This window comes from Anticarsia gemmatalis, chromosome 16 (assembly GCF_050436995.1).
Source record: "Anticarsia gemmatalis isolate Benzon Research Colony breed Stoneville strain chromosome 16, ilAntGemm2 primary, whole genome shotgun sequence".
Taxonomy (NCBI): Eukaryota; Metazoa; Arthropoda; class Insecta; order Lepidoptera; family Erebidae; genus Anticarsia; species Anticarsia gemmatalis.
Genome location: NC_134760.1, coordinates 11,443,934 through 11,469,925, shown reverse-complemented (window position 1 = coordinate 11,469,925; position 25,992 = coordinate 11,443,934). Strand labels below are relative to the sequence as shown.

Here is a 25,992-nt window from a genome sequence, read left to right as displayed (position 1 = left end):
CTTGAGAGGAAAAACTACCAAGAGACATCTTCATGAGAGGAAAAACTACCAAGAGACGTGTTCTTGAGAGGAAAAACTACCAAGAACGTGTGCATGAGAGGAAAAACTACCAAGAGACGTCTTCATGTGAGGAAAAACTACCAACAGACGTGTTCATGAGAGGAAAAACTACCAAGAGACGTCTTCATGAGAGGAAAAACTACCAAGAGACTTATTTATGAGAGGAAAAACTACCAAGAGACGTCTTCATGTGAGGAAAAACTACCAACAGACGTGTTCATGAGAGAACAAATTACCAAGAGACGTCTTCATGAGAGGAAAAACTACCAAGAGACGTCTTCATGAGAGGAAAAACTATCATGAGACGTCCTCATGAGAGGAAAAACTACCAAGAGACTTCTTCATCACGTCTTCATGAGAGGAAAAACTACCAAGAGACGTGTTCTTGAGAGGAAAAACTACCAAGACATGTCTTCATGTGAGGAAAAACTACCAAGAGACTTCTTCATGAGAGGAAAAACTACCAAGAGACTTCTTCATGAGAGGAAAAACTACCAAGAGACGTGTTCTTGAGAGGAAAAACTACCAAGAGACATCTTCATGAGAGGAAAAACTACCAAGAGACGTCTTCGTGTGAGGAAAAACTACCAACAGACGTGTTCATGAGAGGAAAAACTACCAAGAGACGTCTTCATGAGAGGAAAAACTACCAAGAGACTTATTTATGAGAGGAAAAACTACCAAGAGACGTCTTCATGAGAGGAAAAACTACCATGAGACGTCTTCATCACGTCTTCATGTGAGGAAAAACTACCAAGAGACGTCTTCTTGAGAGGAAAAACTACCAAGAGTTGCCTTCATGAGAGGAAAATCTACCAACTGTCTTAAATTATTTGTAGAAGTCCAGAGAAGGTGTAAAAGGTGAAGGTAATTAAAAACAAGAAAGCGTAGGCGGAGCTGCGCGGGTCAGCTAGTTAATATATAAGTGCGCTATAGTGGCCAAAAGATCTGGCCTAACATCTGCTTCATCTAGCACGGCACCGTGTCGATCAGTGGGACAGTAATGGATTGAATATCTATTACTTATTGTCATCGAGACAGTAGATGTACTAGAGCTAGTAACCTTTGTAGAGCGTATTATTGACATAGTGACGTCAATAACTGTCTGTTACCGAGCACATTTCTAAGTCTCTTGGGACAAACTGGGAATCGATCTAGTATTGGTAGTAAATACAAATATTGGTACAATTACAGAAGGGTATTTACTTACTATAAAGCCAATTTCGATGTAGAAAATTATATTAGTTGCGTTAACTGTCTCATAGGCAAATTTAAAAGTATTAGGGTTAGGTCTTTTTTAAGCGCCGATTCCAAAATTGGACTATACTTTGGCTTAGCTGTTCTTTTAAAAAAAATCAAGGGTATATGAAAAGAAAACTTCAAAAAATATATTTGTCATTTTTTATTAATATTATTTACAAATCTAATCACATCCGTTTGTTCATCTAAATTATACAATTAGTATGATAAGAAGTTCTAAATAAAACTATTCATCACATCGTCTGAGCAAAAGACAAACTCACACTATGTTTCAATATTTTAAACAATTTAGGCCTTAAGGAAAACATTTTAAAAACACTTTTTAATGATTTTAAAATATTGCTTATTTTTTTTCGATATGACATTCGAATAATTGTTTTACTCTATATTAAAATAAAAGTTTTAGGATACAAAATTCGGTTTTTTAACCAATGAGTTGACGAATGTATGGAATGGTCCAATGAGATCAATTTAAATAAAAAAACGTACATAGTGTGATTTACTATAAGAAACACTGGAAATTAGGTCACGAAGAATATTGAGAATAATTTTTAGAAAAAACTATTCAATAAATACAGATGTCTTTTATTTTTTATTAAAAACATACTCAACTGATATGATAGAGCTAGTTCCCAAACTAGTCTAAAAGACTTGGAATGCAACATTTTATCAAAATACCCTAACTATTGTATTGTTTAAATATTTTCAGAATCTTCATCAAAACTACTTTATATACAAACGGGGAATTTCAGACAATTCTTCAAAATATACATAACAATAATTATTTGCCTGATTGTTAATTGTTAGTCTGTATCTAACGTAAAATCTACGAACTGAAAAATATGTTTTAAGCCTTATTTATAAAACTCGCCCCATTTACAGAGAAATACTTATTTATCGCCTTACCCCTTTTTAATTATCAATTTAAAGAAGAACATTCGTTGAATTTCATTTGAGAACTCGGTTCATATTCTCAACTATTCCCATATTCCGGATTCGTCCCTATTCCAATTTCGTCCCACTTTATAATTTCAGTTCGTTGATTTTACATCAAATTAGGATTCTAAGTTTCCCCACTGTACTACAGAATGTTGTGTACACATATTTACACTAGATACAATTTACAGGCCGAACAACTAATCTATCACTACTTACTTCATACATTCGAAGGCACATTTTTGTTCATAGAATGACCTAATTCTGTCTTCATTCCTGAAGCTAGTGATCTATATAGAACTTCTTTATTGTAGGAATTCTTTTACGCTCATTTGTTTATTTATACAATTTTGGGCCGGAATTACAGGCCGAATGTCCACGGCAAACTTTTATACAAACAAAAACATTAGTTTTTGTGTTTAGTTTTTTGTTAGTTCTGCATTGTTTTGTTGTTTATACAAGCGTAAAAGAAATTCCTTCATTATCATCAACCAACGAACGGAACAGAATCCTTTCTATACAAAATACAGCTACATTTGGTGATTTGATCATCAAATTGACTGATATTCCAAGGTAAAGTCTAACGTAATTCAAAATGTAGCGTTTCAGATTCCATCACCGTCCGTCGGCCGCCATAAATATTTACATGAAATGACAAGAAGTATGAGGTCTTCTCTTTTTGGTTAAAATCACAACAAGTACGATACTGAAAATATAATTACTTTTTTTATTTATATTTTATTATCTACACTCCGCTGCCGGTACTAACTGATTCAAACACTACAGTTCAATGTTCCATTTTAGATCGTCACTCGTCCCATGTTCAAAACATTTCACTGAACTTTTAAAAATAACGGTAACTCATTGTAGCACGGAGTCACGTGACGGTGGTGACAGTTGTCGTGTTGTCTCGTGCTGTGTCCGGGAATGTTTGGTTGTGGGAGCGAGAGAGCGATAGTCGAGTGAGTGAAGCGCGGGCCGCGAGCGCTCAGTAGCGCGGCGCCACCCGCGGCGACGACAGTCGCGGCGAGCGGAGCGGGGAGCGGCGCGCTGCCGCGGGCTAAAACAAGAATAGTACAATTAGTTGTGGAATAACATAAATCAATGTATTATTCGTGTTATGATTTCAGAAGTGATATTCCTTTTGGTCTCTGATGTAGCTTCCCGATTAGATGTCTGCAAGAAGACCTGCCTGAGCTGTCTTTCCTTTAACCTAAACTAAGCTACTTGCTTCTATATAGCAATTAAATTAATTTTGTTTACCTATGGCTTCAGTCTCTTGAAGCCGGCTCCGTCCTGTCCTAACTTCAGTTCCTCATACAGCGTGGGGTCCACCTCCCTGGCGGCAGGCGTGGTGGTGCTGGGGTTGTTCAGCGTCTCCTGGCGCCATGCTGCGCTGTTCGACACGCCGTTCGCTAGGCCGTTTGTTATGCCGTTCCCGTTCGCTGTGCCGTTCGGTACTGAACCCTGAGAGAGAAGGTTTGGTTGAAAAAATTTGTTTGGGTAAGGTTTTATCTATTTGAGGAGTATGAGACTGATTGAAGAAAGGTTTTTTAAAGGTCTGTTGATGTGTGAGTGTAAAGCTTCCAAAGGCTGGTTAATTTTGAAAACATTGAATAATAAAGTCTACTTATATTCGTTCGTTAAGTACATCATTATGTATTTGGGAGCAGTTCAAATAGCTCTATTTATTTTCAGAGATGAAAAATATTCTTGCCAGTAAAGTAACAGTTAAGGAGATTTAAAACTTTTGATGTGGTAGATAAAAATAACTTACATTTACAATAGTGTCAGGGTTTGGCTCCCTGAGGTAGCTCGGGTTTTCAAATGCTACACCTCCTTGTGCCTTAAGCCTAAGATTCTGAAAAACAAATAACACTTGTTAGAACACGTCAATAGAAAATTTGTTTAAGTATGTCTGTTACTCTTTCACTCCAAAACTACTGAAGGGATGGTAATGGAATTTGGCACACGGCTAGTTTATATAAGCTTACACATTTATCAAAGACATCATTTTCCCAGGAAATCTTTCCATGAGGGCGAAGTTGTGGGCATAATGCTAGAATTTACACAGGTAAAAGGACATAATACTAGGAAAATTTGTTACGCGACAGTTTTAGGAAAGGTCCATGTTTAAATATAGTTATTCTATTTTTGATAAGGCTTGATATAGAATTTCTAAGAATCCTTTCAAAAGCAAGATGTGTTGGCGTCGGAAATGTCAATTCGGTCGACATGGACCCACGATATGGATGTCGAGTTACGTGATTTTTATTTTTTGCTGCTTTTCAGAAGCTGTTTGGAGTAGGATGAATGGTCTTTAGTAAGAAGTTCAAGTTATTAATAGAATATAGGAAAAGCAATGACACTATATACTTTTAGGTCCGCTTGGAAAGAAATTCAGGGCGAGACGGCAAGAGCTTATGTGCTCAAATCGCCTGACTGGTAGACCAGTCCACGAAGTGCCCTCAGCGGTAAGTCTGCGTATGTACTATACTACGGCAACTTGTGATCAAGTAGTTTGGTGGTACATCTAAATATTCCGACGTACCTTCCTGTAGCGGTAATAGAACGTGGCGGCCAGTAGGATGGCGGCGACGAGCACGGCGGCGACGGCCACGCCCACAGCCGAGGCCGCGCCACCACCGCGAACTGGTGCCGCCGCCGCGCCTGCCACCTCCTGGCCCTGCGTCGTGAACATTATCGGCGCGCTCAGGGATGATGTGCCTGTGGAACAGATACATGGTTAACGACCATGAAGACAGTACCTAAATGTAGAGCTGGTCTTTTAGACAAGTCTGAGTTGAAGCACTGGTCAATTTGGCGTCAATTTCATTAGAAATTTATGGTTGGTCTTCTTATTAATAACTGACTAAAAACAAGGGGGAGGTTCTCAGTTCGACAGAATTTTAAAAATTAATTCCGCTGTCTTTTTAAGAGTAGCTTCATTTGTCGATCTTTGTTTTTCATTTTGCAATGGCCTAACTAGGTTTAGGTCGATCAGTCATTGCTTGATAACATTTCTCAAAACTTTTAATTCTGTTGTCTTCAGTCACAAAAAAATGAACATATCTTAAAAAGTTATTACAACACTAAATCTTGGTACTCACCAACATCATTAGCCGCCTTGACGACGCACTCATAGCGCACGTCATCCTGCAGACCGGTGAGCACGACGCTCGTCTCGCTGGTGTCCAGCTTCTCCGGCACTTTGGCGCCGTACGCGCGCCAGAACACGCGGTACAGGTACACTGTCTGCGGGTTCTTCATTGGCGCTTCCCAACTAAGAAGATGAGATACGATGTTATATGGAAATTGTGGTAAGTACTTGTTTTATTTCTTAGTTTTGTGGAAGTAGACAAAAGATTAAGAGTTAACAGTCAAGGGAGAGTCAGTGTAGATGGCTGAAGAAATCTTTAAAATTGCTTGGAATACTTTTGTACCGAACGAACCACTCAAATGCTTTTGTCAACTAGTAATTTCACTGGATATTCTAAGCAAGCAGACTGTATTCAGTCCGATTTATCGTTTTTTAGGTTTCTAAGGGCTAGCTTAGACAAGAATAGCTTCAGACTATCTATAAGCCCGAATCGAAGATTGAGGTTTAAATCTTAATAAATAGTAACGAAACCAGTATTAAACAAGGGAGCAGGAGTAAAACGTCTTTATAATAGAATCACACTCAATTTCAAGTACAAACCTGAGTAATACAGAGTTAGGTGTAGGTGCAACATGTGCCTTCAGGTTCCTGGGGGGTCCAGGCAACCTCGCGCCGGAGTCCCGGAAGCAGGCGAGCGCTCTCCTCGCGTGCTGCAGAGCACACGTCCTGGAGACTGAGCCGCCGCGGCACAGCTCCAGGCAGTTTCGCGGAACTCCCCATGAAGCGCAGCAACTGCGATGGTCTGGATAACATAGTTTCACGTAAGTTTTGATTCTTATTTGCGTTTTTTTCTTGGTTGCTAATATCAAAGTCAAGTGGTTTAGCTGCTTGTAAGATGGTCATAGAATATAAACCCGTGTAAAAATACAATAATTAAATGTGATGGGAACAAAGCATAATTTAGTATAGAAGAAAATAAATGACATCATAATAAATCTGAAGGTGCGAAGAAAATTCTATCATGGTACCTTCTTTGGCTTTCAAATGTCATAAAATATTGAGTCGTTTTGGTTTTTTTTTTTGGAAATTTAGATAGGCTAACCAGTTATTAATTTCTTAAAAACTCCCAGACAAGTGTGTTTCTTACCGGAACCATCGGCAGCGCACTTCATAAGTTTGTCGAAGTCGTTCATGCACTCCGGCCTGTCCATGATGTTGTCCATGTCCAGGTGGAAGCTGCACGCGTCGATGCATGATGATGATACATTCATCTAAATAAACAAAATCGACATTGAAATATTGAATCTTAGCATAACAACGGTGCAATAGAGGCTAAGTTTGAATGAAGTAACAAAAAGGCTAACAGTTTCCATGAGTAAATTTTTATCTAAAACTATTTTTTCCATCGTTTCCAAAAACGACGCCAGAGATAGGTCAAAGAAAAGAGAACATATAGGAGGAACTGACTCTACCATATAGGACAAACAGCCAGAAACAGAGTAAAATAGAGAGTTTTCATCTTCTCAATATCATTTAACAAAGAAAGATAAAATACAACAAATAGTAGATACAATAATTTCAATATAAATTTACGACAACGCAAGTCCTCACACCTCACTATCGGTACATATTATTATGATCACAATAGTTATTCCTCTGAAATGTTGACAGAGGTGCCGACCTCTGTAACACTTGTGACGTGATGTGCCGACATTACGTCACAAGTGTTATATTTAGAGGTATCAGTAACCAGATCTATTTCCGATGACAAGCCCGCCCTCTAAATTTAGCCTTTGAGGTAACAAGGTGGATTAGTTTCTTGGGAACATGGAATTAACATAATTTATACTTATGTTTATTTGAGCAGTGAGTATAGTATCTCGAAGGGAGATAGTAGATATTTTAATGCTCTTCTTTCATAAAGCCTAAAAATATCTGTAATTCAAATTTATACGTCTTAGATTGCGAAGGACTGTTGTAAAATTGAGTATTTGCATATACTGCATTGTTATAGGGACATTTGATTTGTATTAAGATGTATTACATTTAAGAATAGAATTTTAGAATTTGGTTTCTCCTTTTTATTGGCCCTAGTTGAATATTAAAACAATGGCGGTTTGTTTAACTTAAATAAAATATACTAAGAAAATTACATAAAGCTACGCAATGTAGCATGCGCATCAAGATTTACTAATTAAGAACCTCATTAAGTAACAAAATGTAAAAGTAATCGAACGTAAAGCACTTAGTTAAATATTTGAAAAGATTTCATTTTCTTTTATGTCCATAATGAAGGTGGAATAGAAATGGGTTAGATATAAATTCGAACAATAGACTAAGTATATCTATGAAAGAGCTATTGTTTTGTGACCTAAATAGACAATAGGGCTTTATACTCTCATGGCTTTCAAATTTATAAAAAAGCAGACATTTTTTAAATATATTAGTCTGCAATATTTACTTAGTTAGAAGTTACTATAAACTTTGATTTGTCTTTGTGACCTTAATGAATAACTTATTTGAATTTGATTGGATGGAGAAAAGGTTCAAAATATATTCAAACAAAATGTTTTATCTAAAGTTTAATACTATATGAATACATTGGATTAGTTCTAATATAGTTGAATGTCTAAGTCTATGTTTACGACTCCTTGTAGCAAGAAAACTACAATTCTTCTTTAGCTAGGTAACTGTACTGAAATAGGTATATGATAAAATGTAGGTTTTATAAAGGCTCGGCATAAGCTAACGTGGAGCAGTAAACATTGCAGCGCCAGAGTGGATTCATTGCATATTTTCATTATAATTGCAAAAGTCTAAAAGCCTGTTTTAAACAAAAAAGCTGAATACCCAGGAAAAAAATTGGCTTCTTCTGTTTTTCAAAAAATCTCCTGCTTGAAATCGAAGATGAAACTAAACGAAATATCTCAAGCACATTTGTAGGTGCGCGGAGCCGCGGGGTCATCTGGGTGCTAGTATAAAACTGCACCAAAAATTCTAATATACTATGTACTAACAATAACGCTAAAAAAAGTTTGCTGAACAACAAACTGTAAACTTTACCTGTGTACAGCACTCAGTGACATTATGATGTGGTGTAGTAGGTCTTAGTCTGACCGACACCGGTCGCAATGTCTTGCCAAACGCGTTCTCCGCGTGACAGAAGTAATCTCCCTCGTCTGCTTCTGTTATCTTCTTTATTATCAACCGCATTGTGTATTTGGTTTGTTCCTGTGAAAGAAGAGAAACAAATTAGCTTTGTTTATGACTATTAACCCTCGGTTTCTGAGGTACATTTGGCGGTAGTTTATCTATTCAATAGCGTTTAAACTCATTAAAAAAAATGCGATTGAATAGATAAATTACTGCTAAATGTACTGAGAAACCGGGCATGAGTCCGTTTCGTAGGCTGTTTATCTAAAACGAAGATTGTAATCCTAGCGGTAGTTTATGCGACTGATAATCACCATCTCTGGTTTGATTCGCGGGTCATACCGGGTGCTATGAGTTTTTTTTCTTATGTCTGAAAACTTTCATTAATTGTTCGCAGTTTAATGACAATAGCCTGCCCTCTATAACAGTTGTCTAAGATTGTGGTGAAATGAAATACACCTCTGCCTTCACCTTCGGGTTTAAAGGGTGTGATATTTTATATGTGTATACATATATCTATGTATTAGTTATATAGTTATAAACCTTTGCGTATATCTTTGGGTAAAACCGGTGTGAAGTTACAAAAAGTATATTTTTTGGGTAATTAAATCATCAAGATTTCTTTTGGCGGAAACAGAATATTTCGTCACCAACAAAAAGTGACAGTTGAAGATAATAAATACATATTTGCATAGTATTAAATATTTATGTACAAAATTAACTGTATCAACCTTATAAATATGTATGGATGTTTCAAACATAATGAATGGATCTGTCGAAACGTTGCCAAACGTCGGCGTCGTGGTATATTAATAACTTAAATATTTTGTCATCTATCTATATTGAAATTATTTTGAAGACATCTTTATAGCTTTATGACCACATTATGTGATGAATACGCATTTTTATTTAAAAGGTTTTTTAACTTATACCTATAATCTGTTTATATGGAATGAATATGTCTAGCATGATAATTTGAAGTTTCCCTAAATATATTCACTTGACCCAAGGATCGAACCTCATCGAGCTCAAGTTAGCTTTGGTCAAAGTCATATCAACGCCACAGCTAAGATTCTTTCTACTGTAACATGAAGTGATAGGGCTAACAATATACCTTTATAAGAACTAACACAACTAGTTATTTAGATAACTAACACATGGGATGTAAGTTTTCCGATAACAAATATTTTTATCTAATTTTATAAGAATATATAGTTTATTTCATATATTTCTGACGTACACAACAAACGTGGGTTTAAAAAAACAACAGACAACATAAGGCCAAGTAAACAAACGTTTCCACATATTTGTTTATTCCTAACTAATTACTTTCATAATCAAGTAACAATCACATGTTTTGTGAAACAAAGCAAGAAATTAATGTTATTCACAACGAGTATTCACAAAAGTAATTAATATTAATATTACAGTTGTTACAAACATTTACAAGTGGATTGTTATTCTTAGAACTTGTATTTTGTATTGTTGTATTATTTAAACTAATATCCTACATGCGAAATTCTGTATGTCTGTTTTGCTTTTACGTCCAAACCGTTGTGCGTTAAGTGTCTTCCTAGCCCCCCGTTTCTGAGTACATTTATCGGTAGTTTATCTATTCAATAGCGTTTTTTATAAGAGTTTAAACGCAATTAAATAGATAAACTACCGATAAATGTACTCAGAAACCGGGGGTAACCCAACTGGTTAACTGTGCAGGACTTTGTTTATAGTGTCTAAGTCCAAGTATACATACACTCTTTTATCCAGCATTCTTATAGTCTGATGGAACAGATATACAACCAGTGAGAGGTCAGACGCGGGACCGACGGTTTTACGTGCTCTCCGACACACGGAAATCTACAACCTCAACTTCCTAACTCCGTGCAATTACTGAGAAATTCTGAACAGCAACACCCAGAAACAGTTTTTTGATTAGACCTAGGATCCAAACCCCAGACTGAACTGACTGAATATAAGCCAGTTTTTTTTTAATCTACCCTTAATGAAATAGGGGTGAAACTTTGTACGCGAGTGGAGCCGCGTGGGTTTCTAAGTAAGGTATAAAGTTCGCTATGAATTCTCGGAAGGTTAACATGATATGGAGTACATTTTCTTAGAAGTTTAAACTACAGTTTGTGTTATGTTTTATGTAGCAAAAGCCACACAGAACGATTTTAAATTTATGATTTACAGTCCGTTTCTCGACTCTACGCTCGTTTATTCGTTTTGTTTAACTGGCTAACTAGCTGAACCGCGCAACTTCGCTTGCGTCACTTAAGCGAGAACGGGTCATAATTTTTCCCGTTTTTGAAACATATTTGTTGCTTTTCCGCTATTTATGTTTGTAGCGTAATGCTATTATAGCCTTAGCCTTCCTCAATAAACAGGCTATCCAACCGTAAACATTTCTTCAATTCGCAACGGCAGTTCCTGAGATTAGCGCGTTCAAACAAACTCTACATTTTATATTATTAGGTATCAAACATAGTCCGGATCGCTATCATCGAGTACGGTGAAGAGGACTATATACTATACTATATATACAGTTTGTAACACTATCGGTAAACTGAATAATTGAACAGTACCATTTGACAATAACTTTGCGATAAATTAGTCCCCAGCTTGTATTTTGCCAGTGTATTTGACTTGAGGCCTAACCCCTCTCTCATTATGGGAGGAGGACTTTTGCCTAGCAGTGGGACAGTAATTTGTTAAATTCATTCGTCCTAAATTAGGCACATTATAAATGACTAAGTTTAAGTCTTACTTATTTAATTTCTTTCGCACTTTTATTTGTTGCTAGTATTTAGATAATATATATTTTTTTATTAAACAATAAAATAAAAGTGATTGACCTAGGACATCGGGTTGTAAAAAGATTTATTATTATGGTATTATTTTATTAGTTCTTAATCGAAGTATGAGATAAAATATTTAGGACCTAAATCTATATTAACGAAAATAAACTCTAGTATTTATATTACTTTACGATAAGTCTAAGGGTGTAAAATGTTTTGCTACATTTTGATTGCACTTTAAAGTCTTGAAAAAAAATTTGGTGCACACAATTAATAAGAAATTGAATAATAGCATATAAAACGTTAAGCAGTGATAGCCGAGTGGTTTAAGTAGGCACCTCCCCCGCATTTGGCCAGCGTGTAAGACTCAAGGCCTAGCCTCTCCCCCTCGTTTGGGAGGAGACCCTTGTCCTGCAGTGGGACAGTAAAGGGATAAAAAAAACATTACTTACTTCAGGATCAGCCCACAACTGTATAGTGTAGTTAGGTCCATCAATAACTGGAGTCCTGCCGTTGGGGTCTCTCCAGAAGGCAATAGTAGGCTTGGGCAGAGCTTCCACACGGCACTCAAGGATGACGGCGTCTCCCGCTGCTGCCATTGTGATGCCAGATGCTTGGATTGTTGGTACATCTGGTGGGGAGAAAGAGGAGTTTACGTAGAGATATTAAAAACATATATGAGTTTTTTGCATGCGATGTAAGCATATAAAAATGAGATCTTGGATGCCTTTCTGCGGAAAATTGTGTTGTGTTTCATAAAGCAGTAATTTAGCTTGTTGTCGCTGTAATTACCGTTTTTTTAAATCCAATTTGAGACAAAAAAAATACGATCCTAGTTATTTTTTAATATAGAACTGAGAATTGAAACCAACAGCAGGCTATATTGGCTTCAATCCAAAGGAAATAATTTATTTGTTTTATAAACCTATAACCTGCTAATCCTAAATCTAAATTATATGATAACCTAACTAGTCCAAATGAATACTCAGGAGGCTCTCTAACTTACAGGCTGAAATAGGACCTAAGGGATCCAAGCCTAATCTAGTTTGGTAAGTTGTAGAACTTTGTATAGATACTCACGAGAGATGTTAATCTTCCTGGACGCCTGCATAGGTGTGCCGTAGCCGTTGTCAGCGTAGCAGGAGATCTGGTCCATGTCGCGGGTGACGTTGTGGATCACTGTCACCATGTGACGGGTTACTTCTTGACGGACGAGGCGACCTGGTGGAGAAGAAATTGGGTAACTTTATTGTAAGAAAATAGTGAAAAAAAATAGTGTTATGTTTAAGATAAGATACATATTTCTGTCGTTGGCGTAGCTATCTATATTATGTCCTATATCGAACTACATCTTTCACCTACGAAACTGTATATTGATAAGTTTGTACTGCCGATTAAGCGCTTAAATTAAAAATGTCGCGTATCGGGCTTAGCAAATCATCACATCTTTACCACTCCGCAGGACGATGTTAGTTTGATTTCCACCATCATCACATTGATCAGTCCGGAACCGTAAAGACGTCAACTACTGGACATTCTCTTCCACGGAATTAGACAACGTACGATTCGCACGCGAATATTTTTTCAGGTTGTTCTGGGTTTCGAATTATTTCGTTTTCATTAATTGTATGTTGAAATTCCCTCGCGACGCAGAATGGATGAGGAAATGTGTTAAAAATACATTTCTTTTCCGTTCGAAGTGATTGAGTCCGGTAAATTGTTACGCATACAAATATTGGGATGGGTCCCGTGATTAGTGTTGTATGTTTGTGACGTTTCCTTATACACCTGTCCTTATAATGATGGGTTGGTATTGGTATTTTTAAATATTTTGGCACTCCCTGCGCATACATAAGGAAAAGAAAATCGCAAGCTTTTATAAGGATAATATATTCCGGGTTAAATATTTTTTAAAATACTTAGATAAAGGTGGAAAATAGAACCATTCATCTATGGATTCTCAAACAAAGGCTTTTGTATCACTTGCCATCTACATTGCGTAAACAGTATTTCAGGACATTTTTTTATTAACTGTCGAATTTCCACCGTCTACATAAATATGAATAACATTGACCTTCTCACAGAAAATCCAAATATTCTCTGTCACAGTCTTATTACAGTAATTATTCGAAAGTTCTCCAAGCGAAATATTAAATATGTAATGTGATCTAAGTTTGAATTTAACAAACGTAGATCACAGAATACAATTTAATCAAAACCGAACATAGTTTTGACACAATATACACGAATGTTCGCAATAAACATAAATCGACGTTGTATCGGAAACCGATCGTGTCGCCTCAAGAGGGAGAGAGGTCAAGGTCTCCTCGAAGGACCTCCGTGCCTTTACTCTGTCATCATCAAATTTTACGGTCAACTGCTAAGGGTACGTATTTATAAGTATACGAATATTTAAGCGCGCAACATTGTTTTGTGTTTTGCAGTTTGGTAATAATGTAAATAAAAATTCATTTAATCTATTACTGTCCCACTGCTGGGGCAAGATCTTCTCCCGAAATAACAAGGAATTAGGCTTTCGGTCATCACGCTGGCCAAGTAAATAGTCTGAATATACATACATGTGAATTTTGTGTACATGAATATATATTTTATATTCTATTAAATTCTAGTTTATGTTTGGATTTATCAATAACAAATTTTACGTTACCAACGCTGTTAAGGCTTTACCTAAGGACATAAACGAGTTTTTAGGTTTTATAAAGTGATTTGTTTGAGTTGTTATTCGTATCAGGGTCTGAAATCTGCTTAAACATTTTACATACTTATGTTGATGCATATTTAGTTTTGTTAAGTAAATGGGTACTTACCAGAAATATAAAGCGAGATTGTGGGTGTGGGAGTGCCCATGGCGATGCAAAGGATTGTCATGCTGGAGCCTTCCACGACTAGATTCACTGGGTTTACTGATGGCGGCTGTATCAATAAAATACACAAAATTAGATTTTAATGGCAGGGAAAAAATCGAGAGCTCCGATTGGTCTTAACAAAATCTGCATATAAAATTACCCTCTTATTCGTAAAAATATATGAAGTTATAAAAGGTTTATAAAGCGTTTTCTTTCTTTCACTCCTTAGCGAAATGAAAAAGAGAAAACATATTAGATGTGGTTATTAAAGAAAATCTCAAAAATGTATGAATAGGTAAGTAAAATATTGTACTAGTGGCACATATAAATACATTAATTATTTCTTGATCTTGCTCAAATTGAGCCACGCATAACGTACGTTTTTTCAGTAATTTATGGCCTCGAGTGACTTAAAATACCATAGAAAAGGCAAACACAATTGTACCTTATCTTCACGAGACAAAAAAGTTGTTGAAAGGATTTTTTCGAATTCAACTATAGATAGCTATTCTAATTCAACTATCGAAAGCAGTTCTAATATATAAAATGTAATACCGTCAACGCTTTGAAACTGACAACACATCCCTTACTCACTCTCCTCACTCGTTATTGAACACAAACTCAAATAAAATGCAGTTTTACATTACTTTTCTGTTTTCCTTTGAGCTTTTTATTTTCATATATTTTCTTATAACAGTTCAAAAGAGGCAATTTGCATTTAAATATTGGTTGCGACGAGTAAGAGCCGAGACGAGAGATATTGGATTCAATGAATTTCATGTACTTTACATACGACGATGTACTTATTTAAGCAATGTTTTGAATCGTGATGTTGCTCTTTTCGTTAGATTTATTTTCGTTTTTAAATAAGAAATATATTGAATTCTTAAAGAAATGTTATTTTGCAATCAATGTCTTCGAAAAATGTCATTTAGATTCAAAAGTTTGTAGTTGGAATCAATTGGTAGCAATAAAAATAAATCAACGCTCGAAATTGCAAAACACTCAATTTTTTTTTTCGAACCTTACATCTATCTATCAGAGCATGTTTTTCCTTCCCGGAAGGGGCAGACCGTTAGTCTATAGAGCTAAATGATGTCACGTTTGACAATATATTGAAGGTAATAACATAATCAGAACATTGGTGAAAGTAGCGACAGGGATCAGTCCATCTCCTACAAAAAACCAAGACTGTAATATTGGTTTCGTGTTGCTATGCACTAACCTCAACGTATGCTGGGTAAGCTGGATCAGTCCAAGCCAGTAGCGTCTCCGAGGGTTGTGAGTCTCCTGCCGCAGCGTGAGCCTTCACCCAGATCACATACTGGGTGTTGGGTGATAGCTTCTCTAGAGTATGACCAGGGACGGTGGTCGTGATGTTAGTCACATTCGTTGAACCCACTTGGGTGGGGGATTTGAAGAACAGTCTGCAAGGAATATAGTTTGTTAATGCCTAAATATTGATAGACCGGAATGCACTGAAAATCGTGATGGAGGAATCCTAGCATCAAAATCTCTGAAGTTATTAAGAAAATTGTAAAAGCAAGAGAGTTTTGGAAAAAACGGATTAAGTTGTAAAGTGCAACGAGATCTGGAATTTAGATAAAAAAAAATGGTAATAACAGACTACTCAGGTTCTTTTACATCGTAACTGTTTATTTTAGTAATTGTATATGGTGTTAGAATTTTGAATTACAAATATAAGAAATTAATAAAACTTTGAACGGCGCTAAACCCTACTTTTAAAGAAGACTTCTGAGTACGTTAAGCGGTAGTTTATCTATTCAATAGCGTTTTTTCATAATTATGAGTTTTAACGTTATTGAATAGATAAACTACCGCTAAATGTACTCAGTTACCGGTGGTAAATGTGTTAAAATTATGCTTATTTGTAGTAAAACTCACGTGTAGCTGATCTTTTCATCAGGCTGAGAGAACTGCGGCGGCTGCCAGGTGAGGGTCAGCCACGTGGCCGAGTGCGACGACACAGACAGAGAGTGAGGCGGCGATGGGATTCCTGATACCTCTTTCTCTTCTGTACCAAAAAGATATAACGATTAGTATGTATATTTGGGAGACACATGTCTCGACAGGAGTATTTATTATAAGAAGAAGCGTTTTTCAATAAGCTATTGGTGGTTTCAGTAATTGTAACGACTATCATAAGTGTCAATATTTGACCTACATGATTTGATTTTGATTTTGGAGGCATTTCATTATGCGGTAAATGTTGAACGTTACAATAAACATCGAGAGACGAAACTTTCTGCAAACTGGAAAAATGTCTGCATTTTAATTGATGAAGCAAACGAGATAACAAAGAAACTGTAAGAATATTTTAATTTAATTTAGCTGCAGATACAACTATTGTGTCCGGGAAAGAGATCATCTGTGAAAGGAATCATTCTAATCAACTTACCCATATCAGTAAAGTTGAACAGCAGCATGCTTGAGGGCAGGGACTCTCCGTAGTTATTGATAGCTACCACGAACACGTGGTACGTGCTGTTCACTTCCAACTGATCCAGCACCGCTCCGGCGACAGATACGTTCATTTTCTGTACAAAATTATATTATTTTAACTACTGAACCTCACGCTGCATCTACCGGCCATGACAGAACAAGTGTTATCTTTTTCGTAAAAAAGTTGTAGACAATAAAATAACTTTTATCCCTTACTCGTGGTAGATTGCTTTAGCATGTTTGATTACTACTTCGGTTAAAAGAATCAAACCTAACTGATGGATAAACATGACGCGTTGTTGTGACCATAGCAAATATTTTGGCTAACATCTAAATAGACACAACACATTTTTGGTCTGACGAAATTTCACATAAAGTTATCCACACAAGAAGAAAGAAGACCCAAAATGGATCGGGATAGAGACAGAATTATGAGAATGCATAGTCATGTGTGCTTATTATTTACAAACATTGAATAAGTATTGAAGACACATTGATCAGAAGAGGACTAAAATCTTGCCATATTTACACGGCATAGCAAGTGCTAAGGAGTTTCGATTTCCGAGAAAAGTAAAGCACAGTTTTCGACAGTGGACAGTTATTGGTTCCGGCCACTTACCCTCGGTTCTCCAACCCCATCGACTATAGAGTAATGTTGGTAAACCGAACTCTTCCTATGGCCGGGAGAGTCGGGCACATCCACGTACCACCACCGTGGGTCTGTCCGCTACAAACCCACATAATATTTGGATACCACCACCAGAAATATTCGGTTAGATCGCCAGAGCTAAGTGTTAGTAGTTTTCATGTAGTTTCTATTTAAATTGCAGTTAACTAGTCACGAAGTATGGAGTCGAGGGAAAAAATTTTGGGTTAGAAAACTTTTCAGTAGGTACGATGACATGAAATTTTATTTGCATGGAACAATTCATATGATCATGTTACTATGAGGAAAGGTTTCAATAGAAAATCCACTAATTTGGCTCCCTCGCTAAGAATATACCAAAGTAGGCTGTATTTAAAGGCGAGATAGTAATTTGTGTGATCTAAGCTAAGACCTTTTGCACAGAATCTGGTCTGGAAATTTCGGAGTGTAATTTGAATGTTTTCAGCCCCCCATGTTAAAGTCCCTTTCGGCACTAATGTAATTTTTTGCCCCAAACATCTTTTTTAGAACAAAAAACGCCCTTAACCAAGGCATATAAATATAATCTTCTAAGACTTACGTTATAAGTAGACTGCATAGTGTTATAGCTGTAGGGCTGCGTGTTATTGTCGATCTTCTGCCAGTGGACTACGTAGGAGGTAGCGTTGGCTCCGTCTTGAGGTGCCGTCCATTCCAGGTACAGCTTGTTTGAGGAGACTACTGCGTGGAGCTCGCGGGGAGGACCCGGGAGGAGACCCGTACCTGGATGGAGAAAAGTGGTTTAGAAGTTGACAATCAAGTCGTCAGGAATTAAGGTCGACTTGCTTTCTTTCCTAAGAGATTCCTGTAGATTTGACCCAGATGTATTTGGACATAAATAAAAAAATATTGCCAGCATAGGTTTAACGCAATACTTATTTGATGTACTGCTGATTGTGAAATAATTAAACAGAGGATGGAAAAACTGTTTAGAAACTATTTGAGAAACCAGGGGGGCTATCACGTATCTCAGTTGACAGCCATTTGAAAGCCACTACGCTGTCCATTGTTTTCTCCCTTAGATTATTGTGATTAGTACGTTACGTCAAAGCAGCAATGTACTGAATAGTGACCATAGATTTGACGTATACTAGCTGTCAACTGAGATACGTGATAAGCCCGCTGAGCTTTTGGCTTTGTCATTTCTTTGTTGTGATATAAGAAGACGTCTCAATTTGAAGCAAAATTATTCTCAAAGTTACTATCTGGAAGAAATTGGTATAAAGTATATTGTAAAATATTCCGGCAACACTTACCTTCCTCGAAGCACTGCACAATATTTCCGATATAAGGCACACAAGTATTGACACCGCCGCTGTAAGCGCCCGCGCATACACCGCGACAGTTAGCCGGCACTCCGCGCCTCGCGCAACATTGTTCGTGGTTACGACCTGTATAACAATATTTTATTTATGTAGTTGTTTACACTATGCCCAATGGTAATGCAGCTTGAATATAATTATAATTCTTGAGTGACTCCAATGATCACATCCAGATTCAGTACTCTTCAAAATGGCCTATACCTTTGATAAGACCCGCTGAGTAATTGTAACGACTATCATAAGTGTCAATATTTGGCATAATGAATAAATGATTTGATTTTGATTTTGACAAAATAGTACCAAAAGTAGGCTGTTGTTTACAACGTTTTTCTGAACGATCGTTAATTCATCCATAATCATGTTGGTTATCCGGTCTTTGCGAACGAAACCTAGTTTTACTATAAGCAAAACCCAGCTAAATCTGCTGTTTTAAAGTGTTTCTTACCTCCAGCACCACAACGCAGTAGTTTATGGAAGTCCTGAGCACACAGTGGCGCTAACATCCTAAGGTCAGACATCTTGGCGTCGTAAGAGCAGAGTGGCATGCATACTCCGGCCAGTTGCACTCGCTCACAGCATGCTGTCACGTTGTATGAGTTTGCTGCTTCTTCCTCTTCTTCTAGCACCTAGGAAAGAAAGAGATGGCATGTGTTACTTAGAGTAGGTGGCAGTTTCGTTTAAGGTAACGGAAAGATCGGATTATTATCTGTCTCTATACAAATGAATGTTTGGGATGTTATCGCGCGACTGGAGTCAAAATGTTATAGTCATTCTGACAATATTACTTGATTAGGGGACTAAAGACATTTTTTATTAATAGCATGTAAGTTTTTATACAAATCAATTTGCAGACGACACCAATAATAAAAACCGTTTTTCAAAACAACAATTTAAAGTTTTCAAATTCTTTCAAAGTTAGCCGAATACAAAACGCAAAAAATATAGAATATTTTTATCAAGATGACCTACATCAAGATGAATGTAGAAATAAATCTGAAAGTATTTGTACAAAGGAGACTCGCGTCGTGGGCGCGGCGGTACAAAGTTTTCATTGCTTAGTATCATCACGATCGGTATTTCCCTGAGGGTCCAGCTACAAATACCAACGGCTACAATCCTGTTACACGTCTTTGTGCAAACTATTTCTGTGATACTATTGTTAGTGTTAAAATATCTATTTAATTTTTTGTATATGGAGTTTTTTAGTATGCGTAACACAGAATATTTTATGTGGAAAAAAATATTCAGTCAAAAAATTCTGCTGTGCATTTGACTAATAGGTTATTTCGTCAAAAATATTCAACTTTTAAAAGCTTATATAATCTGTTTTTATAGGTACTAGAATATTCACTGGCAATATTGAACCCAATATAAAACAAATCAATCAATGGATAAAAGAGAAAACTAACACATTGTTCAGTCTATCAACAGATACTTAAGCTTAAAAAAACGTAGCCTAGGTTCGAAACTGAAACAATACGCCTATGATTTATCTAAATTGTGTGTGTATTAAAAAAATATATCACTTTTTCCAACGGTCAAAGAAAACATCGTCATCGTCAACTTTAAATATCTTAAACTTCTAAGACAGTTCTTGAAAACTTGTCCTTGCCCAGCAGTGGGACAGCAATGGCATAAATTTTATTACGTAGTTGTTTCCTTACCTGACTCTGAGTCCTGAAGATAAGTCTCGAGGAGGCGTCTCCCACACCATGTTCATTCACAGCTTCCAGGTATATCTCGTAGTCAGTGTTCGGCTCCAAATCCTCCATGATGTACGGCGAGTGGATCTGATGGGAAATATCGACAGTATAAATATAAATAATACTCTCATTATTGTGATTCTAAGGTGGGAATCTGATCAAAGAAATGTCCAGTATAGATACTTTACAGCAGTGGTCCCCAATCAGTGGTCCGCGGACCAACGGTGGTTCGTAAAAGTCGAAATATAGTCCGCAAATGATTATAAATTTTAAATATTCAGGACCATAATATAACACTTTATTTTTTATATGCTTGAAAATGGTCCCGGACTAAGAAAAGGTTGGGAACCCCTGCTTTACAGTATCGTGTAAGAGTCGTGAACTCTAATACTTTTAGGAATAGTCTGTTTGAGCTAATTTTCCACTGGAACCGCTAACTTTTGGAAGGTAGAGTAAGAAGGAAGGGGACAGTGAAGAATTTGAAGTTTTTTCCCCTTCTGGAATCTTTATGCGAAGATCGGCAAAATATTAGCGTTTTTTATCGTTGTTTTTTGACTATTTATGTGGTTGGGATGTTAAGTTGATCCCGATATAATGTGGCAAATGTTGAGTAGTAAAAGTCTTCAAAGTTATTTTGATTGTAAAACTTATGTAATATAGTCAATATCAACAACCGCTAGATAAAAATATTTAATTTATATTCAATACATTGTAATTATTCTTTGTTCTTGCTAAACAAACTGTTCTATTAAAAACAAATTCTTTTTTTATTTTGTTTCTTTACAAAGAATAACTACATATTTATATTCCTTTTTTCGTTTTATTTATTTTGTTTAGCAAGAATACTATTTATAATGTTAAAAAATTAAAGCTAACAATACATATTTATGCTGGCTATAGTCCGACAACATAGTAGAGAGTCTTGGCATAGATTATAATTAATATTGGCTGCCTCCGTGGCGCAGTGGTTTAGGTCGCCACGCTGCTACCATTGCGGCGAAAGGTTGTGGGTTCGATTCCCACACGGAACAATTAATTGTGCTATCCACAAATAAATTGTTTTGAGTCTCGTTGTACATTGTGTCTGTTATTTGTAATAGTCCCCGCGACACAAGATCAATTCTAAGTGCGAGAGTTGTTTTAAAAGAAAAGCTCTGTACTAACTTATATGCTATAGTCACTGTGAGTAGTTATAATAACGGTAATGTTTTAGTTCATACAGAGCCTTCTTCGAACTAATATGATATTCCAACATTTACTTTAGTCGGTTATACGCATATCATATTATTATAATAATGTAAGTTTTGTAGTAAACATTTGCCTTTAATTTATATAAAAGCTTATAACTCTTACACTAGTTTTTGCTTGCGGTTTTTCTTGAATAAATTGAATCAGTCATATTTTTAGTTTCTTTGACATCTCACATGTTGTCAGCGTTATAGACCTAAGGCCCAAAGCTTAGCTTGAATCTTGGGATTCTCTAAACCCCTGCTCAATAAATTGGTAACTCCCTAAAATTGGGATAGATGCCCAAGAGTGGGCGACAGTAAGTTGCGCATTTTTTAAAAATCTCGATAAAGTTCACTCTTATTATAGATACAAAACATTTGTTTCTTAAAACTTGAGCTAAGAGTCGTTTATTTCTCGGTTACAGACGTACGTCTGTACATCCAAGTAATAAATAGCTCCAAGCCACCTCTTAACGGTTTAATTAAAACCGGTTGTTGTCTGTAAATTACAAACGGCATGACACTAGTGAAAAACGGCTAAGGAGAGTTTTCAGGTATAATAACTTAGAACAATTATAAAACAAAAGCAGAAGTGGCAAGTATCAGAAAGTCTATATGAGATTGTCATATATTCATTAATAATAAGAAGAGAGTCTATGAGAATGAAAGTTAAAGTAATAATGATTGAGAGTCACTACAATTTTTTCTTCAGCTCCAATCTGTCCACAATTACATATAGTTTTTTTTGTCTTTTTCACGTCAAAAAAGCTAAACGAATTTGGATAGTTTTTGGCAGGTTGACTGAATATAATATTATGTAAAGGCTGCCTTTAAAAAATAATAACAAACTAGTTTTTATGCAGTTGTGGCACAGGGAATTTTCACAAGCATACAAACAACGGACACAAAGTACAACGAGACCCGAAACAACAATTTGTTCCGTGTGGGAATCGAACTCACTATCTTTCGACGCAATGGTATCGGCGTAGCGACCAACACTGCACCACGAAGGCCGTCAATTCAAGTTAAATTAGTATATAATAAATATAGACATACCCTCTCCAGCGCCCTATATTCTTCTCCAGCCTGCAGAGTCTTATAATGCAAGTTGTAGTACTGCACGGTGTCAGCCAGGGCGGCGGGCGGGGACCAGTGCACGACGGCATAGTCCACGTCGATGTTGGTCAGGTAGAGGCGCGAGGGAGCGCCCGGGAGCACGCCGTACCCGCGGAGTAAGCAGTTTGTGTAGGAGTTCATGTAGCGGAGACACCTGCGATGATAGACGGTTTGAGTAAAATTTTGAATGGAAATTTACCTAGTTATAGTCGTAAACTTAGGGTAAGAATGTATAGTTAAATTTTGAATGAAAAATGGAAAGTGTTATTGACTTATGTGACGTCTTACTTCGACATACTTTATGTTGAAGTTTGACGTCTTAATATTGTAATAAACTCTGTTAAACAGCTGAACCAATGATGATGAAATTAAGTATAAATATTATTAAAAAAAATATCGTATATTAATTATCTGAGACAACAGGCTTATAGCGATATATGGTGCAATAGTGGGTGCAAATCCAATCGAATCTAATCTCAGCTTCCTCTCTTCTTTACGGAAAGTTGCAAGTTTCTCACCTAAAGTATAAAATTATAATATAAAGCTCAAAACGTCTGTCGTCTATGATAACAAACCGTTCCCAAGCTTATGTATTTGAAATTTTGTGAAACAAACTTGTAAATGTAAGTTACAAAGTTATCAGTTTGGTGGTCCAGGAACTTGGATAGGGGCACGAATACTTGAGACTACCTGATATTAAGTTCACCGGACCGACTTAAAACAACTTAGATATTTAGTTGCCAAGTTATATTTTACTTGTAATCCGGTAGAACATTTTGTAAGCCTATTACTGGTCGTGTTAGATTCGGAAGACAATGCGGTTTACATTTTGAAGGCCTTTGAAGTCGAATCAGTTTAGGCTGATTTTAGTTTAAGCGGCCTTTTTTTGTCCATCTTTTTCTTAGATCAAATATTGTCTGTATTCTAGACAAGGATGTGCAAATAAATAAAGGAATGCTTTAGTTCGTTTGTATGGATTAGGCTATTTCTATTCAAACATATACATACCTACAGGTACCAGGTACGTACCTGGGTATTGATCTTTGAAAATCCTTTGCCTCACCATTTAACCAAGTTAAATTTGATTCGCATTTATAGATTCATTAATTTTTATTGAAAAAAACTTTACAATCATATGCTATTACACTAAGCACAATATTTAGAAAAAACCTAGTAACTTATTAATTAACTGACTAACTAACTGTAAACAAAAATTCGTAACTTTTATCTGTCAGTCATGCTTAAGACCGTTATTGCATTATAAACTAATCTTAATGACTTCATAACAAAATCACTATAACCGTTTGACCAATAAAAAGTAACCTACAAAATAAAAAAGAACACTATTACGAATACTTTAACTCACAAGATAGTACAAGATGAATTGTTCAACATTTTACGTAACTAACAAATATTTGAAAAAGAATGTCGCCTTTAACCATTAACATGGAAAATATTAAAGTTGTTTTAGTTCAAACAATGTAAGTACTATAAACGTCACCATTACTTTGCACGGTACTCGTAAATATCAAGTTTAAGACAATTTAACACTATGTGAGTTTGACATTGCATTGTGTCATTCACAGGAGGTTTGAACCATTATGGCTTTTAAAGTTGTCAGTTTTTTTTTCATTTTAAGTCGATGATTTATTGAAGTTTGTTGGGAAGTCGATAACACGATTGGCACCTAGTGGTGACTGATGTAAACAGATCATATTGATAACTTTAATCTCGTAGTTCGACGAGTCAGAAATTTCTTAATACTTTTCAGTAATACTTTTCTCGTCAGTCATGGTATAACAAATGATGTAAAATTACATTACTGTTAACGCGGTCATGCATTTTTACCTTGGATAACGTCTTACTAGTCTGCTAAAGTCCCAAATGGACGATTGCGTTTAATACCTACTTAACTACTCCCTATTATTTTTCAACTTACTTGAAGTGATTGAAGTCCAAAGTAGTAATATTTCCACTGCACAACGGCAAACAGGACTCCGGCAGTCCCCTGCTTCTGCAGCACGGCGTGTGGTCCATGCCGTTGGCGAGGCAGGTGAAGGTGACTCCGGCCCAGGGCGCGCAGATCATCAGATCTGTCACCTGCAGCTGAGGGTTAAACACGAGCCTGGTGATGGTGCCGTTAGTCACAAACTGTGTGCTGCTAGCTGTGTGTGCTCATGGAGGGTTAGAAATGGAATGATCGTGATGTGGAGCTTTTCTTAAGAGATTTTTTGGTCAGAAAATACTGGTTTGTTTTGGCCAAGTCCTGGCAGGTTTTGATGAGACCAAGGTGTTTTAGCTTTGTTATAAGCAAAGCATTAGAAACATACGGTCTATGGCCTATGGCCATATGGTCTATGGCCACATCCTTTTTGGTAGTTTCATGGCTCAAGAAGTAAAAATTAAGTCAGTATGTCTAAAAAGACTTTTGTGAGATTTTTTTAACACATTACTGTCCCCCTGCAGGGAAAGGGTCTCCTCCAAAACGATGGAGGGGTAAGGCCTTGAGATTTCAGATAATTTTAATCATAGCTATTACGGGAGCCAGAACTTTACCCAACTGGTCAATATTGGGACTTATCAATGAAATAATATTTTAAGGAATACAGCTATGGTGTTTGTGAAAGTGTTATGAAAATGCTGAGGTGGAGTCGATCCTTGATGCTGTGATGATGATATCCGTGATGTCAGCTACTAGTTTGTCCATCATTACATTTGGGAGAAGGCTTCTGCCTCTGTAAGTCCATAAAGCAATTGCTTCATAGATACATTCATATTATTAATTATTATTATTATTTCATTAATATTGTTGTTTGAAATATCTTTTCCATGCCAATTTGTTTTGAAACCAGGCATTAAAATTCGGCTTTTTGCGACAATTTAAATATTATTTCTTTAAATAAATTGCAAAGCTTTTAGTTCTACTAGTGGCCGCGATGTAGCCATAATTTTTCATATTTTAGATGTCTTATGGCAAAGTGCTTTTAGAAAAATGAAAACTGACGCTGTTTTTTAAGCGTGATAAGTCAAACACGCCCCATGTACTGTAAGGTGAAACTGAGAAGAACTTCTTGTATATTAAACTCTTCATTTTAAACGAAATGTACAGCAGGACCGTGGGCTATCGTGAAACGCGATTCGAAAATTTACAAAGCATTTGGAACCGGTCGTTAATTAGCCAGCATGTAAAGCTACTTGGAAAAATTGCCATTTCAGAATCTGCCAGGGCGTTTACTATATTTCATACAATGCGACGGCTATTTGGTTCTATAAAATCGATAGTGGTATTAAATCCCATCA

At 36.4% G+C, this 25,992-nt stretch overlaps 1 protein-coding gene across 2 annotated transcripts in view; it reads right to left on the bottom strand.

Moving 5' to 3' along the window:
• Nucleotides 1–1,447: 1,447 nt before the first annotated feature.
• Nucleotides 1,448–25,992, bottom strand: part of LOC142979635 (Ig-like and fibronectin type-III domain-containing protein 2) — a 183,523-nt gene continuing 158,978 nt past the window's right edge. The window contains exons 11-30 of one of the 2 annotated variants that reach the window (XM_076124683.1): nucleotides 24,632–24,798; nucleotides 22,633–22,846; nucleotides 20,309–20,434; nucleotides 19,090–19,270; nucleotides 18,579–18,713; nucleotides 17,864–18,045; nucleotides 16,594–16,732; nucleotides 16,080–16,209; nucleotides 15,400–15,601; nucleotides 14,136–14,241; nucleotides 12,388–12,528; nucleotides 11,760–11,938; nucleotides 8,420–8,587; nucleotides 6,504–6,627; nucleotides 5,957–6,158; nucleotides 5,367–5,539; nucleotides 4,808–4,983; nucleotides 4,034–4,117; nucleotides 3,520–3,723; nucleotides 1,448–3,316 (exon numbers count right to left, since the gene is read on the bottom strand). In XM_076124683.1, the coding sequence (XP_075980798.1) occupies nucleotides 3,520–3,723; nucleotides 4,034–4,117; nucleotides 4,808–4,983; nucleotides 5,367–5,539; nucleotides 5,957–6,158; nucleotides 6,504–6,627; nucleotides 8,420–8,587; nucleotides 11,760–11,938; nucleotides 12,388–12,528; nucleotides 14,136–14,241; nucleotides 15,400–15,601; nucleotides 16,080–16,209; nucleotides 16,594–16,732; nucleotides 17,864–18,045; nucleotides 18,579–18,713; nucleotides 19,090–19,270; nucleotides 20,309–20,434; nucleotides 22,633–22,846; nucleotides 24,632–24,798 (3,033 nt within the window). In that variant the 3' untranslated portion in view covers nucleotides 1,448–3,316. The remainder of the gene's footprint in view (nucleotides 3,317–3,519; nucleotides 3,724–4,033; nucleotides 4,118–4,807; nucleotides 4,984–5,366; nucleotides 5,540–5,956; nucleotides 6,159–6,503; nucleotides 6,628–8,419; nucleotides 8,588–11,759; nucleotides 11,939–12,387; nucleotides 12,529–14,135; nucleotides 14,242–15,399; nucleotides 15,602–16,079; nucleotides 16,210–16,593; nucleotides 16,733–17,863; nucleotides 18,046–18,578; nucleotides 18,714–19,089; nucleotides 19,271–20,308; nucleotides 20,435–22,632; nucleotides 22,847–24,631; nucleotides 24,799–25,992) is intronic. The other variant, XM_076124684.1, reaches the window with a different exon arrangement.